General features: G+C 53.9%; 1 protein-coding gene across 2 annotated transcripts in view; it reads right to left on the bottom strand.

The window, feature by feature from the left end:
• Window positions 1-14,452, bottom strand: part of SPI1 (Spi-1 proto-oncogene) — a 33,739-nt gene that overhangs the window by 17,320 nt on the left and 1,967 nt on the right. The window contains exons 2-4 of one of the 2 annotated variants that reach the window (XM_029208986.1): window positions 13,918-14,065; window positions 13,189-13,316; window positions 12,874-13,014 (exon numbers count right to left, since the gene is read on the bottom strand). Coding sequence is in view for 1 of the 2 variants with exons in the window: in XM_029208983.1 (XP_029064816.1) it covers window positions 13,189-13,290 (102 nt within the window). In the remaining variant the exon portion in view is untranslated. The remainder of the gene's footprint in view (window positions 1-12,873; window positions 13,015-13,188; window positions 13,317-13,917; window positions 14,066-14,452) is intronic. The other variant, XM_029208983.1, reaches the window with a different exon arrangement.

Here is a 14,452-nt window from a genome sequence, read left to right on the forward strand (position 1 = left end):
CCATCCATCCATCCACTCATCCATCCATCCACTCATCCATCCACTCATCCATCCGTCCATCCATCCATCCACTCATCCATCCATCCATCCATCCATCCACTCATCCATCCATCCATCCATCCATCCACTCATCCATCCATCCATTCATCCATCCACTCATCCATCCATCCATTCATCCATCCACTTATCCATCCATCCATTCATCCATCCACTTATCCATCCATCCATCCATCCATCCACTTATCCATCCATCCATTCATCCATCCACTTATCCATCCATCCATTCATCCATCCATCCATCCATGTATCCTGCCAATATTAATTGAGTTCCAGGCTTTATGCTGAGTGCTGGGAGAAGAGAAAGATACTGGACAAGATCGCTGCCTTCAGGGAATTCCTGATCTAGTCTGGAGGGCAGAAGGATGAATAGAGACATGTTTTGATCCATTGATCTCTGGTGAGTCCTCTTCTCTTGGGGAAGAACTTCTTGAGCATTCAGTTTCCTCCCCTGTGTAGTCTAACCCTTTGCTTTATATCCCCTTCCCACTAAGACTAGCCAGCCTCCTTCCTGTCAGTGGAATCCCAGACGCCCAAGTGTTTCTTTACTTGCAGCAAAGACCAGGGATTCACAGGTATGGGCTCGCCATTAGATCTATTTCACCTACATCTTCACTGATTTTTTGCATCCACACTTGGGACTCTCCAAGGGGTCCACAACACTGGTCCTCAGGACTCCCTAAGTACCTGACCAAGGTTCCTCCCCAAGAGGAGGGGAGAGGCAGGCTGACTTGGCATCAGCTCCATCCCTGTCCCCACTTTCCCATCAAGAAGGCCTAGGGACTTCCCTGGTGGCGCAGTGGTTAAGAATTTGCCTGCCAATGCAGGAGACACTAGTTCAAGCCCTGGTCTGGGAAGATCCCACATGCCACAGAGCAACTAGGCCCGTGTGCCACAACTACTGAGCCTGCGCTCTAGAGCCCACGAGCAACAACTGCTGAGCCCACACACCACAACTACTGAAGCCCATGGGCCTAGAGCCCGTGCTCTGCAACAAGAGAAGCCACTGCAATGAGAAGCCCGCGCACTGCAACGAAGAGTAGCCCCCGCTCACCACAACCAGAGAAAGCCCTCGCACAGCAATGAAGACCCAACACAACCAAAGATAAAATAAATTAATTAAAAGAAAAAGAAGGCCTAGTCCCAGCTGACTGGCTGTGTGTGGGGATGGCTCTACTGCATGAGAACCAGGTCTTGCTTGATGTGTTCATTCGTTCTTTCATTCATTCATTCTTATCTTGGTTTGTTTCGTTTATATGCTTATTTATCTACTTATTCATTCATTTAATCTTTTTTAAAAAATTAATTTATTTATTTATTTTTGGTTTCACTGGGTCTTCGTTGCTATGCGCGGGCTCTAGGTGCGTGGGCTTCGGTAGTTGTGACACGTGGGCTCGGTAGTTGTGGCACATGGGCTCAGTTGCTCCGTGGCATGTGGGATCTTCCCGGACCAGGGCTCAAACCCCTGTCCCCTGCATTGGCAGGCGGATTCTTAACCGCTGCGCCACCAGGGAAGCCCCTAATCACTAACTTTTTATTGAGGGTTTCCCATGTGCTGGCCTGGCAAGGGGACACAGACATGTAGGAAGCATGCCCTGGGCCTCCAGGAGCTCACAGGCCTGCAGAGAGAACACACATGTGTGCAGACGGCATGGTCCTTCTGGGAGGCAGGGGCACAAGAGGTGCCAGGTGCATTAGTGAACAGTTAATCAGGTCAGGGCCACAGGTAGGAAAGCGTGTGAGGGAGAGAGCATGTCCGGCTGAGGGACCAGCCTGAGCAAAGGCAAGGAGTTGGGAGAGAACAAGGGAACAGTGCGCTGCCCCCCTTGTGGCTGGAAGCAAGACAGGGCAGGAAGGCAAACAGCCTTGAGTCCCAAGCCCAGGAGCCCGGTGGGTATCCAGGGGGTACTGCAGAGGCTTTGCTGGTTATAAGCAGGGAGTGTGGTGCTGCCCTCCGTGGACACAGGGAGCAGACCAGGTCGGCTCTGTGTTCCTGAGCCCTAAGTCTCAAGGGGCCTCAGGAGAAGAAAGAGATTCCACTGTCCCAAGTCTGGCCAAGCCCAAGGGGCCTGGGTAAGGAAACCCATAAAAGGCCCAGGACCCCAAATCTATGGAAATGGGCAGAACCGACTCCCACTTTCTGTGCAGCTCCAGCATCCTGTGTCCATTCACACAGCAAGTCCTTCCCATCCTTCCTCCCACTGCCCCTCCTCCCAAAGTGCACCAGAGGTCTCTTCCCGAGATTCGAATTCCTAGGGACCTGATGTTATCCTAAGCCTTTGGAATAGTAGGACCCAGATTCTAAGCAATTCTGAGCAGAGCCGAGAAGGTTTGATAATCCACAACCCCAGGGCTAACAGCTCCTTAAAAAGGGTCAACAGGGACTTCCCTGGTGGCACAGTGGTTAAGAATCTGCCTGCCAATGCAGGGGACATGGGTTCGAGCCCTGGTCCGGGAAGATCCCACATGCCGTAGATCAGCTAGGCCTGTGCACCACAACTACTGAGCCTGCGTGCCACAGCTCTAGAAGTCCGCGCGCCTAGAGCCCATGCTCTGCACTGCATTGAGAAGCCTGCGCACCGCAATGAAGAGTAACCCCTGCTCACCACAACTAGAGAAAACCCAAGCGCAGCAACGAAGACCCAACACAGCCAAAAATAAAACATTTTAAAAATTAAAAAAAATTTTTAAAGGGGGGGAAATTATTTTCTGAGTGCCCAGCACTGTGCTGAGTGCTTCCACCCTTGTGGTCTCACGTAACCAGGACAACCATCTGTTACACTGAGGCCCAAGAGGTCAGTGACTCGCCCAGGGTCACACAACCTGTGATTGGAGAGCTGGGGCATGAACCTGCTTTCTGGGGCTCTAGGAAGGGCTGGATCCTAGGGCAGGGGAAAGAGGCAGAGGAAGAGAAGCCAAATATGGGGAGAGCAAGGAAGGGCAGAGAGGGGAAAGGCAGCCAGAACTGGAGAGGAATAGAAAGGAAAATAAAAGGAGAAAGAGTCAAAGAAGGGAGTAGAGAGAAATGAGGCAATGAGAGAGCGAACGGGGCGGGGGAGGTGGGAGGGGAGGATAAGGGAGGGAGAGAGGAGACAGGACAGCAGGGACTGGGTAGCGACAGGACCTCAGGGGAGCACAGGCCTGGCCTCCTTCTGCAGCAGAGGAAACGGGACCAGAGAGGGTCCCCAGCTTGCTGGAGGTCCCCAGGAGCATCAAGTTGGCTTGTGGTTCGCATTTCTTGTGGGCAAGAAATTGGTTTCAGACCAAAAATCTTAGGTGTTCCAGGGAATGAGAAGTGAAACAGTTTTTTAAGTTACTTTATTTTTTGAATAGGTAATATATACACATGGTATGAAATCCATAAGGTACAAAAAGGGAAACAACTGTCCAGTTCCCTGTTACCTGATTCTTGGGTATTTTTCTAGAGATAGTCTAAGCAGACAAAGACATAGAGGCAGATATAGTCTTTTTTAAATTTCACCCAGAAAGTAGCATACTAAACACATTGCACTTCACTTTGGTTGTTTTTTCCCCTTAAATCCATCCCATGTCCATGCATATAGAGCTGTTTTGTTATTTTTAATGACTATATAGTATTCCACTGTTTGGATGGACTGTGATAGTTTAACATCATGAGAGACCTCATTCATACAAAAGACTGCATGAACCACTTATGTACAGTTTAAAAAATAATTATAAAGTGAACACTTACGTAACCACCAACCAGGTCAAAAAATAAAACGTTGTCAGCACTACAGAAGTATCCCCCAAATCCCTTCCCTCTCTCTAGAAGTAACACTATCTTAACTTTTTCAGTAATTATGTCCTCATTTTCTGTATAGTTTTCCAACTTATGTAAACACCTCTAACAATATAGTTTAGTTTTTACCTTAAGAGATTTTAATCTTTATACAAAGAGAATCATAGTGTGAATGTTCTTTTGTATCCCACTTCTTCTTTCTCACTATGTTGTTGCATGTAGCCACGGTCTGTTTTCATTGCTGTATAGTATTCCATTGTTTAAAAAGTTACTTAACCAGTCTCTTACTGATGGAGATTCAGGTTGTTTCCAGTCTTTTGCTATTACAAATAATACTGCAATAGATAAAATTTGTTAACTTACACATATGCAAGTGTATGTCTAGGATAAATTCCCCAAAGTTGAAATACTGGGTCAAAGGGCAGTGGTTTTGTGTTTTTTTTTTCTTCCAGGGACACTAGAGGGGAGTGTCCACTGGAATAGTTGGGGGAAGATTTGAGTTAAAGGTCGTTTGCTGGGCTGGATGGACTGTAGTGCTGGCTCCAGGTGGCGGTTCTCATGCTTTCACGTTTGCTTGCTTCTAAAAAACATCCTTCAACAGTAAAGAACAAAATATATTTTTCCGCCTTAAATGAAAACTATGTAGGAGAAAGTCCTACTTCTGCAGAAGTAAATGTTCAAAGGGAAAGAAAGTAAAATGTTATAAATTCTTTCTCTATATTTAATTTTCCAAGTCTAATTTTGACTATTAAGAGAGTGATAGTGAAAAGAAAATCACCACAACCAAATGCAGGCTGAGTCAAAAACCCTTGTGCACCTCCCTGTAGACACTAATAAATAGGATCAGAAGTTACCTAAAATAGAAATAAAAAGTTCTTCAATTATAAGTAATATGGAGAATGACGGATGAATTGGGAGATTGGGATTGACATATATACACCAATATGTATAAAATAGATAACTAATAAGAACGTGCTGTATAAAAAATAAATAAATAAAATTCAAAAAAAGCACAAATACACAGAGAAAAAAAAATGGCATAGCTTTCGATCTTAACTCATTGGGAAAGAGACCAGATAATTATTTAGATGCTCTAATGTAGGTGCAGGAAACTTTTTTAATTTAAAAATTTTAATTTTTTTATTGAAGTATACACAGAATTTTTAAAATTATTTATTTATTTGGCTGAGCCGGGTCACAGAAATTTTTGACTCACCTCTTTTAATGTCAAAGGAGACATATTTTTAAAAATTGAGGTATAAATGGCATATAATACTGTATTAGTTTTGTATACTGCATTTTAAAATTTTTATTTATTTATTTTTGGCTGCACTGGGTCTTCATTGCTGCACTCAGGCTTTCTCTAGTTTCGGCGAGCAGGGGCTACTCTTCGTTCCGGTGCACGGGCTTCTCATGGCGGTGGCTTCTCCTGTTGCCAAGCACGGGCTCTAGGCGCACGGGCTTCAGTAGTTGTGGCTCGCAGGCTCAGTAGTTGTGGCGCACGGGCTTAGCTGCTCCGCGGCATGTGGGATCTTCCCGGACCAGGGCTCGAACCCATGTCCCCTGCATTGACAGGTGGATTCTTAACCACTGTGCCACCAGGGAAGTCCTGTACGGCATTTGAAACTTTTAAGTAGATAGGTAGATAAATATAGAGATATTGTCACGTTGCCCTGGATAAAAGTTGTATCGACTTTACCCTCCTACCAGCAGCGCATGACAGTGTTGTTCCCCACCCCATTGGACGAGTGGGTGGCCATGTAGGGCTGGCCCTGCAGAGTGACAGGGAGGTCAGGCAGGCCTGGGTGGTGGAGCACCAGGTGCCCTTTGCCCCCGCTGGGCTGGGTGGCTGATGGGGTAGGCTGGGTGCTATTGCAGTCACAGGGTAGATGGGCAACAGGAAACATGGGCACTGTGTCCTCGAAGCTGTGTTCACATGGGGGACATGACCCCTCAACACACAGACCCCTCAACCTCAGCCCAAAGAGCTCTAAAAGGAGGGAACAGCATTCCCCTCACCCCCGCTTCCTAGCCACCAGTCCCCATGGGGCTTGACGGGGCGTGTGGGAAAACTCAGGCCTCAGAGCACGAGCTGGGCAAGTTGACCAAAAAAAGCTGAGCCCGTGTACAGAAATGGCCGTCTTGCAACTTCCTCTCACAGTTGAGACACTGGGAGAGGCTCCTTGGGCCCCTCCGAGCTCCCCGAGCTCTGGTCAGAGTGCTGGCTCTTTAGTGCATTAGGACAACCAACAAATATTTGCTCAGGGCCTCTACGGGCCAGGTGACAAAACAGACAAAAATCCCTGTCCTCCTGGGGCTTGTTCTGGAGCAGGGAAGGCAGGGGATATGCAGAGTAGGTGAGAAGGCGGCAAACGCTATACGAAAGAGGATGACCCAGCTGGGGAAGGGGGGGCCGTGTGCAGAGTGAAGAGGGCGGGAAGGGCAGGCCTCACGGAGAAGGGGACACCTGAACAAACCCTGGGAACAAGTGAAGGAGCCAGCCAAGCAGACACCTGGGAGAAGAGCTCCAGGCATGGGGACCAGCAAGGGGCCAGTGTGAAAAGAGCCAGTGGTAGGAGGTGAGGGAGGTGAGGGTCTGGTCAGGTAGGGCGCTGGGGGATGTTGTGTGTTGTGTGGAATTTGGTTTTGATTCTGGGAAAACAGGACCACCACTGCAGAGTTCATTTTCTTATTCAGATCTGAAGTTGGGGCCGTTATCATCCCTGTGGTACAGTTGAGGAAACCGAGGATCGGAAGGGGCCCATGATTCAGCCAATCGAGGGACAGGCGAGGCTTAAACCAGGTCTGCTGGAGACCCCGGTGGTATCCACCGCAGGCTCTCACCAAGTGCCGCGAGCCAGGATGAGGCAAGGCGAAAGGCCCAGCATCGGCTGAGGTGATGCAGTCAACCAGCATTAACTCACCCCACCTCCCATGACCCTGTGAATTTACCATCAGTGCCATTTTAATGGCAAGGGTCACGTGGCTCAGCTGGAGAGGGGGCTGCCCAAGGACACACACAGCTGGCCAGGGGGTGGGAGGTAACTGCCACTCTGAGTGGCCCTGGGACATGGGCTTCCGCTGCTGCCTCTATCTCGAGATTCTCCCATGGGTGTTTCCCCACCTAAAAATTGCCCTTGGCTCTGGCTTGTTCACAGGCTGAAGTCCAAAGCTCTGAGGGCTGTGCTGGAGCCCCCAGCACCCAGGAGTCCGGCCAGCATTTCCACCCTCCGCCACCCCAAGTGGACCAGCCCCACCCCCACCTCCAGCCAGAAGACACTACTCAACATTCCCAGAACCTCTTTCTCAATGTCTCACGGCCTTTGCTCACAGTCCCACCCGCTCCCACACCCTGAGACCTCCCTCCATTTTTGACGGCTCGCCTCCTCCAGGCTGTCCCCCCAGATCCTCCCTTCCCTGTTCACCTCCATCTCTCCCCAGCCTTGCTGAGTCCCTCCTTGCACCCTGCGCCAGCTCCTGCCCCCTGCTCCCCAGCCCCAGTGGCCAGTAGGCACAGATTTCCAGAACGGCCTGACCTCCTGCGTGCCCCGAATCCCATTGCCGCCCCCCCGCACCAGACCCTTGTCTCCTGCTGACCAGACCTGCAGACGGGGAGCTCACCTCCCGGCCACATCACTCAGCCTCCGGCACCTCAAACCCACCGCCACCCACAGCGACTTCCTCCTGCTCACCACGGGCATCACCCCCCCCACTCCCGGCTCACTCACTGAGGACAGGAGCCACTTTCCCCCTCCAGGCCCCCTCTTCTGTGAAGCCCCTGACACCGTCCTCTTCTATCTAGGTACCCCTGGATCCTTCCTTACGATTGGCTGTGTGGCCTCTGGGCAAGCTCCTTCCCCTCCCCGAAGCTCAGATGCCTCAGTTCTGTAGAGGGGCCAACAAGACCCAGACCGCAGCATTGTACAGAGGGCAGAAAGAGACAATCTGTGTGAGCCTTCCCTTTGTATACAGTAGGGTTTCAGTTAGTCCATGTTTCCCTCATCGGCCTCCACAAATGCTTACTGAGCCTTGTGGAGTTTAGGAGTATGGCTCCAGAGACCTTGATTCGGATCCTACCCCTGCCCTTTGTTTGCTGCGTGGCTGAGGGCAAGTCACTTCTCAGAGCCTCGGTGTCCTCATCTGTAAAATGGGGGCAATAACAGGATGCACCTCACCTGGCCGTAAGAATTAGAGGAGCCCACACGTGAGATGTTCGTGTGTGACGTGCACACCCGGCATCCCTCGGGAGGAGGAAGGCTCGACCCTGTCCCCGAGAGCTCAGGAGCTCTGCAGCCCTCAGCTCCTTGGAGCTCCTGCCTCCTGGGCTCTCCAAAGCCTCCTTGGAAAAACTGAGAAATGTGAGGAGTCGAGAAGCTGGCAGAGGAGAGCCTTGAGACAGCAGCATCTCGCCCTCCTTTGCTCTGCCCACACTTCTCTCCTTCTCCCTGCCTGAGCAACCAGCTCTCGGGAGGGGAAAGCCAGCCAGAGAAAGGGGGCCCAGGTCTGGCTGGAGTAGGGACCTTGTGATATAATGAGGGGGCCTTTTCAAAGAAGGAAAAGTAATCATTATTGAGCTCCCATCATGGGCCCAGCACACTGGATCTTTACAACAAAGCTATGGGACAGGAATCACCTCAATTTTATAGATAAGAAATAAGGCTCAGAGCATATACTTAAACTGCTCCAGGTCACAAAGCAGAAAGGGCCAAAATCAGGGTTGGACCAGGCTTATCTTACTCCAAAGCCTGTGCTCTCAGCCCAAAGCTGCCCCAGCGTGTGTGCCAGGAGCAGGGGTCTCTGTGCACAGGATGGCAGTGGGAGGGCCCTGAGGGGGCCAGTGAGTGAGGGGCTGACTTGATTTCCCGGTTGTGGAGGCCAAGATTAGTTTGAAGCTGCCTAGGGGTCCCGGGTGGGTGTGAGGGGCAGCCCAAGGTGCAGAAGTAGGAGGCACGGACCCGGAAGGAGTCCTGAGTGAGCCTGAGTGAATCAGAGGCTCCACAGGCTGAGATGGAAATTCCCTGTGTATGGCGTGTGGTCACCCAGAAAAGGGAAACGGTGCTTTTCGGAGCAGAGGACGGTGGGGGCTTGAGCCCGGGAGCAGATGCCTGCCTGGGTGGGGCTGGTGAGGGCATAGTGACTGAGGAGGCCTGACCTCCGGGTGTGCTCAGGTCCTGCGTGGGAAGAGGGAGGTGGGGAGCCATCAGGCCAGGCCAGGCCTGGTCATGCTGTGGTGTGTCCATGGGTCCTGACAGACGGATAGGAGTTTACCGGGCCCAGAGGGAGGAAGGGCACTTGACTCGGACCGTGGTAACTACCAGAGCCAAGGCACAGGGCTGTGACTCAGCATGGAGAGCCAGTCCCCCGGCTTTTGTTGGGGAACTCTTTCCTATCACCCCAATGGCACCCTCTCACCCCAGGAAGCACTCATCACTTGTTCTTGGTGTCTCACAGCTGCAGTTTCCCTCTTGGAGTACTCAGGATCTTGTAACTCATCTGCGTTCTCCACAAGACTGTGAACAGGGGCCATGCCCTAGTCCTAGAGATTGCTTGCACCCAGCCTAGGGCTGGCATCGAGTAGGTGCTCTGTGTTTGTGGAATGACAATTCACAGAAGAGGATTCTGAGGCTCAGAGAAGTTAGGTGAAAGGCAGCCAGCTGACTGGCTGAGGGGGCTAGGGCTCTGCCTCAGCTGGGACTTAGTGGGAGGCAAGGAATGGGGCAGGGAAGGCGGCACTGGGCACTGACGAACCCCATCTGGTAACTCTGCTGTCCAAGGCCTGCTTCCCCCTCAAGCTTCTGGCCAGCCCCGCTCCTGCCTTGTCACAGCGCTGGGAAACTCCTGTCCTCCCGGGCAGGAGACTGAGGGACAAGATGGAGCAAGGGGCAGTCAGACGGAGACAGAAGGGGACTGGATGTCAGGAAATCTTGAATCTCAGTCCAGACACTTTCTAGCTGTGTAGCCTGGGACACGTGACTTCCCCTGTGAGCCCATGTCCATTTATGATGGAGATAATGGGACAGGCTTGTTCGGGGGACAGAAAGAACTGACATCCTCTGCACCGTCATGAGGGAGTTCGTCTATTATTAGAAGTGAGTATCACTTATGTTGTCTGTTGTCTTTCCCTGGAACAGGCCCCTGCTACGGCACCATCCTGCCTGCCACTTCCTAAGCAGAGTGTGCCATGGTCTCGGGCCCAGTGTCCGACTGTCCCAGCTCAATTCTGACCTGCACAAGGGCCTGTGACCCACGCCAGCTGGATGATTGGGCCGAAACCAAACTCAAAGAGAGTGATGGCTGGGGCCTCCTGCCCAGAAACATGCCCCCTTAAGGCCCCAGGTGCCCTAAGTTCCACCACAGCTCCCCAGATTACTTGGCGCCCCCCTTGAAGGTCAAGGTCCCCTGGAGAAGCTACCCTCAGGCAGGGCCGGGCAGCGCCATGGTGGCCATTGGTGCTGGAGCTTTTCCAGCCACGAAGGGGAACTGAGAACTGTGGGAATGTGCTTTGGGCAGGCCACGGTGGGCTGGGCCCGGGTGGGAGGAGGCTGCTCCAAGGAGCCCAGACTGATGGGGTCTTGGGGGTGAGTAGTAGAAGGGGATTCCCCCCCAGGCAAGTGGCCATGGGGCCGGGGGTCACCATGAAGTATTGGCAGGTTGTCCAGAGAGACCTGGCCGGGCAGTGGGAGGTCGGGGAGCTGTGTGGGGAAGGAAAGAGGAAGCCATGAGGAGGGGGGATGGGCCTGCCGGGGATGGAGCGGGACTGGGGGCTGGGGGCCTGGAGCCACTTTGGCCGCAGCCGCTTCACTTCTCCCGGTTTCGGTTTGTAAATAGCAGCTGGCTCCGGGCAGGCGGGATGGGCCCTGCCCCTCTGTGGCCTGTGTCCAGGGCGGTCCAGGTCTGAGTAGCTGCAGACACCCCAACCCTGGATTTGAGGACCCCTGCAGGCATCAAGGCTGGCCCAGCCTTTGGCCTGGGCAGGCAGGTTCTGGTGGGCCTGGTTCTGGGCAGCCCCAACCTGTGGTCACTGAGGTAATGCAGCTGGGACAGAACTTGATGACTTGGCCACATCGGGCTTATTTATAACTGGGCCTCCGTGGGCAGAAGTAGCTGCTGAGCCGCCAACTCAGCACTTAGGCTGACCCAAGGCACCAAGGCAGGGGACAGGACGGTGGGGGCCAGGCTGGCCTGATGGCCCCTCAGGCTGGGCCTCAGGGTCTTGGGATCCTCACGGCCTCTTTGGCTGGAACCAGCCCTTGGCTGTCCATGATGGGTAGGCCTAGAGATTTAGGAGGAGCCACTTGTGAAGTGGGCATCTCAGAACCTCCTGGGCCAAGCGTGTGGCTGAACTGGGTCCGTGGACTGGTCAGTCCCCAGGGGGCTCAGGCCTTGGCCTTCCTGCAAAGAAACTCTTCTTCCAGAGGTCAGATGCTGTCCACAAACTCAACAAGAAGCCAAGTCATCTCCCCTCCCCTTCTTGCAATAGCAGCTTAAAAACAAAACAAAACATGTTTGGGAACAGGGCAATGCCAAATCCTAAGGCCTGGCCCTGATGGTGGAACTCCAGGCACCTGACACCTGGAGAAAGGTTCAGATCCCTCCTGAGGCCCTTGCACCACAGCACATGGGCACCCATCTTCTTGGTGAATGGATGGGAAGGGCTGGCCCTGCCCCCCACCCCCATTGCCTTTCTTCTGAGGAAGAATGTGAGGGGGTATCAGACACTTTCCTAACGTTTTGAGGAATAAAGAGGATCCTAAAATTTTTCTCCTGCTTTGAATCCTTCCAGATCAACCTTGTCGCCTACCACTCTCCGTCTGTCCCATCAACACTCCATCTCCCAAACCCAGTCCCGGCCTTCCCACCTCCATGCCTTCTTCTAAGTCTGGTTCCCCCACCTGGCGTGCCTTTCCCTCTCCCCAGTCTCTCCAAGCCCCTCTCTGTCAAGACCTATGCCAAGCCCCCCTCTGAGGGTCCCAGCCTCAGTGCTCACCCTGTCCCCAAAGCTGAGGCTGTTGGGATGGAAAAATCAAGGGAGGTCAGAACTGGGGCAGAAATGGGTGAGGGATTTTAGATGATGGGTGCCTTGATCACCACAAAAAAGAGGAAATCAAGGCCTGGATCAGGTCAGGGATGACCAAAGGCACTCAGTGAGCAAAGGACAGAGCTGAGACCAGAGCTCCCACCCTTGGACCTCTGACCTCCTGGACCACCTGCTCAGCCTTGAGTGATAGCCCTGCCTGGCCCCTTCCTCTTGGCGGAAGCTGTTGGGGACAGGAAGGATGGGGGCCTGCAGTGGGGGGTTAACTCGGGCCATCCACTGCCCTGGGTCGGGGCCTGGGGTGATGGGCCCACTTAGGCCCCTCTGGGCAGGGTCGGGGCGCCCGACCTGGAGCCACCCGGGCTGCAGCTGCCCCTGTTTCCACATCGGCAGTAGCAAGTCCGGCGCCTGAGAAAACAGGAAGCGCCCAGTCACCACAGGAAGCATGTGTGTGCAGCCTCCCCACCCCCGGCCATTGCAAAACGCCAACAGCCCCGTTACCACAGGCGCTGCACAGCAGCGGCCAGGAACGCTCTGGCCGCCAGGTCCGCCAAGGGGCCGGACAGGCAGACTCCAGCCCTCACCTGCCTGGACTAGGCCACGGGGTGAGGTCCAGCGGTGGTCTTGAGGAGCCCCAGGTCTGGGCACGGGGGCCTCAAGCCTTCCTTTGGGTTCTCAGCCCCATCCCCAGACACACCTGGGCCAGGCCTGCTCTGGCCACCATTAAATCCGAAGATGGCGTCAGGGGTTGCAGAGAAGCCATTTCTCTGACCTGGTGGGTAGCATTCGAGGACTCTGTGCGCAGCCCTCAGACCTGCCAGGACTTGAGAGGCCATTGGCCCAGAGCCTGCCACCTCCACAACCCCAGGGAGCTGTCTGCTGTCAAGTCCACACCTGCCACAGCCTCTGCCCGGCCCCAGCCCTTCCCAACCGAGACTGTGCCGGCCCCTGCGGTCCTGCCCAGGCTAGCCTTTGGGGGGTCGGGGCCCCTCCTCGTCCCACCCTGCCTGCCCTGACTCACCTCTCACTTCTGGGCCCCCCAGGCTCAACCTTTGGAAGGAGATGGGAGTCCAACAAGGCCAAGGCCCCGTGACTGGGAGGCCTGTGCTCCTCCAGCCCCGGGGACAGCAAGGAAAAGAGAAGAGAGTAGAGCATTTCATGGCTATAATAAATCAAAGGGGGAAGTCGGAGCAGGAGAAATAAGAAACTTCCCTACCCTGGGCACAGGGACCTGCCAGGCGGCAGCCCCCGGCACCCCATGGCCTTCCCTCCTCCCTCCTGCATCCCTGGCTGGGGCCCAGATCTGGTGCCCTCTCCCCAGGCTGAGGCACCCCACCTGCCCAGAGATCCCCGTGGGCATCCAACAGCCGTTCTCATTGTGCATCCTGGAGGTCCAGCATCTCTCAACTCTGCACCTCCGTTTCTTCCAAATGGGCATGGAACTTCCCCAAGTCGAGTACTCCTCTGGGGAGGTGAAGGGTCAGACTGGCCAGCAGAGAGGGCTGTAGTGTCCCTCCGGACAAGGACCCTCAGGGCATGAAGAGGGGGGGTGAGACATTCTGAGAACACCCAGTGGGAGAGTTGGACTGGGATGGACAAACCTCTGTGAGAGGAGATGGGAGAGCCAAAGCAAGAGGCAGGAGCGTGGAGCAGAGGTGGGGAGGGCCCTAGACCGAAAACAGGCAGGGCCTTGACCTCAACTCTGTCCCCGCACTTTCGCAAACCAAACCAGAGGCCCAGGGCATGGGGTCCCCGGTGCAGGCAACAGATACACACAGCCAGTGGAGGCACCACGTCTTCCTGGAGTGTCCACTCAGATAGAGACTGAGAGTGGAAACTTATTTTAAGAAAAGGGGAGGGGGAAGCCCACATATTTAAAAGGGTACAAATCTGTATGAATTTTTAAGATAAAAAGAAGGAATTTCAGAAATATTTTGGCTAGCTTTGGCCCCATTATGAGTCATGCCTCCAGATTCCCAGCTGCTGGGGAGACACAGGGTGCCTCTACTTGAACCCTCCTGAGATGGCGTGCTTGCTCCCTTACTCCAGGGGTCTCTGCTCTCACCGTGAGCGAATCCTCCTGGGCCCCTGTCCCGGGTCTCCTGGTGATGTCTCCTGCACAGCTGCCAGCCTAGAGCTTGGGGCTCCTGGGAAACAGCGGCAGGGTCTGGGATCCCTTTGAGCCTCTGAGATCACGCTGCTTCACTCACAACCTTGTCAGACAGATGAGATAAGAAAGTGGCTGTGACTGTTGGAGTCCAGGCTGCAGAGCCAGACAGATTGGGGAGCCTGCAGTGTGTGACCCTGGGCAAGTGATCTCACCTCTCTGAGCCTCGGTTTCCCCATGTGGGAAATTCCTAATTTGAAAGTCTGCAATGAGGGACAAAGGAGGTCATGGAACAGGGCCTCGGGGTGATTGTGTGGCCGGCATCACACAGCGACCGCCACTCCAGTCTCCTCCCAGAAGCCCCCACTTCCTCCCTCCTTTCCCTTTCACCTGCTTGAGAACCTTTGCTCCCTGCTCTTCTCTGCACCCCCAGAGCCCCTGACCTCACTGTGACCTGTCCTGATCTGGGAGAGTACCGGCGCTGGGGTTCCCA

Source organism: Monodon monoceros, unplaced genomic scaffold, assembly GCF_005190385.1.
Source record: "Monodon monoceros isolate NGI ecotype Baffin Bay Population unplaced genomic scaffold, NGI_Narwhal_1 Super_Scaffold_7, whole genome shotgun sequence".
NCBI lineage: Eukaryota > Metazoa > Chordata > Mammalia > Artiodactyla > Monodontidae > Monodon > Monodon monoceros.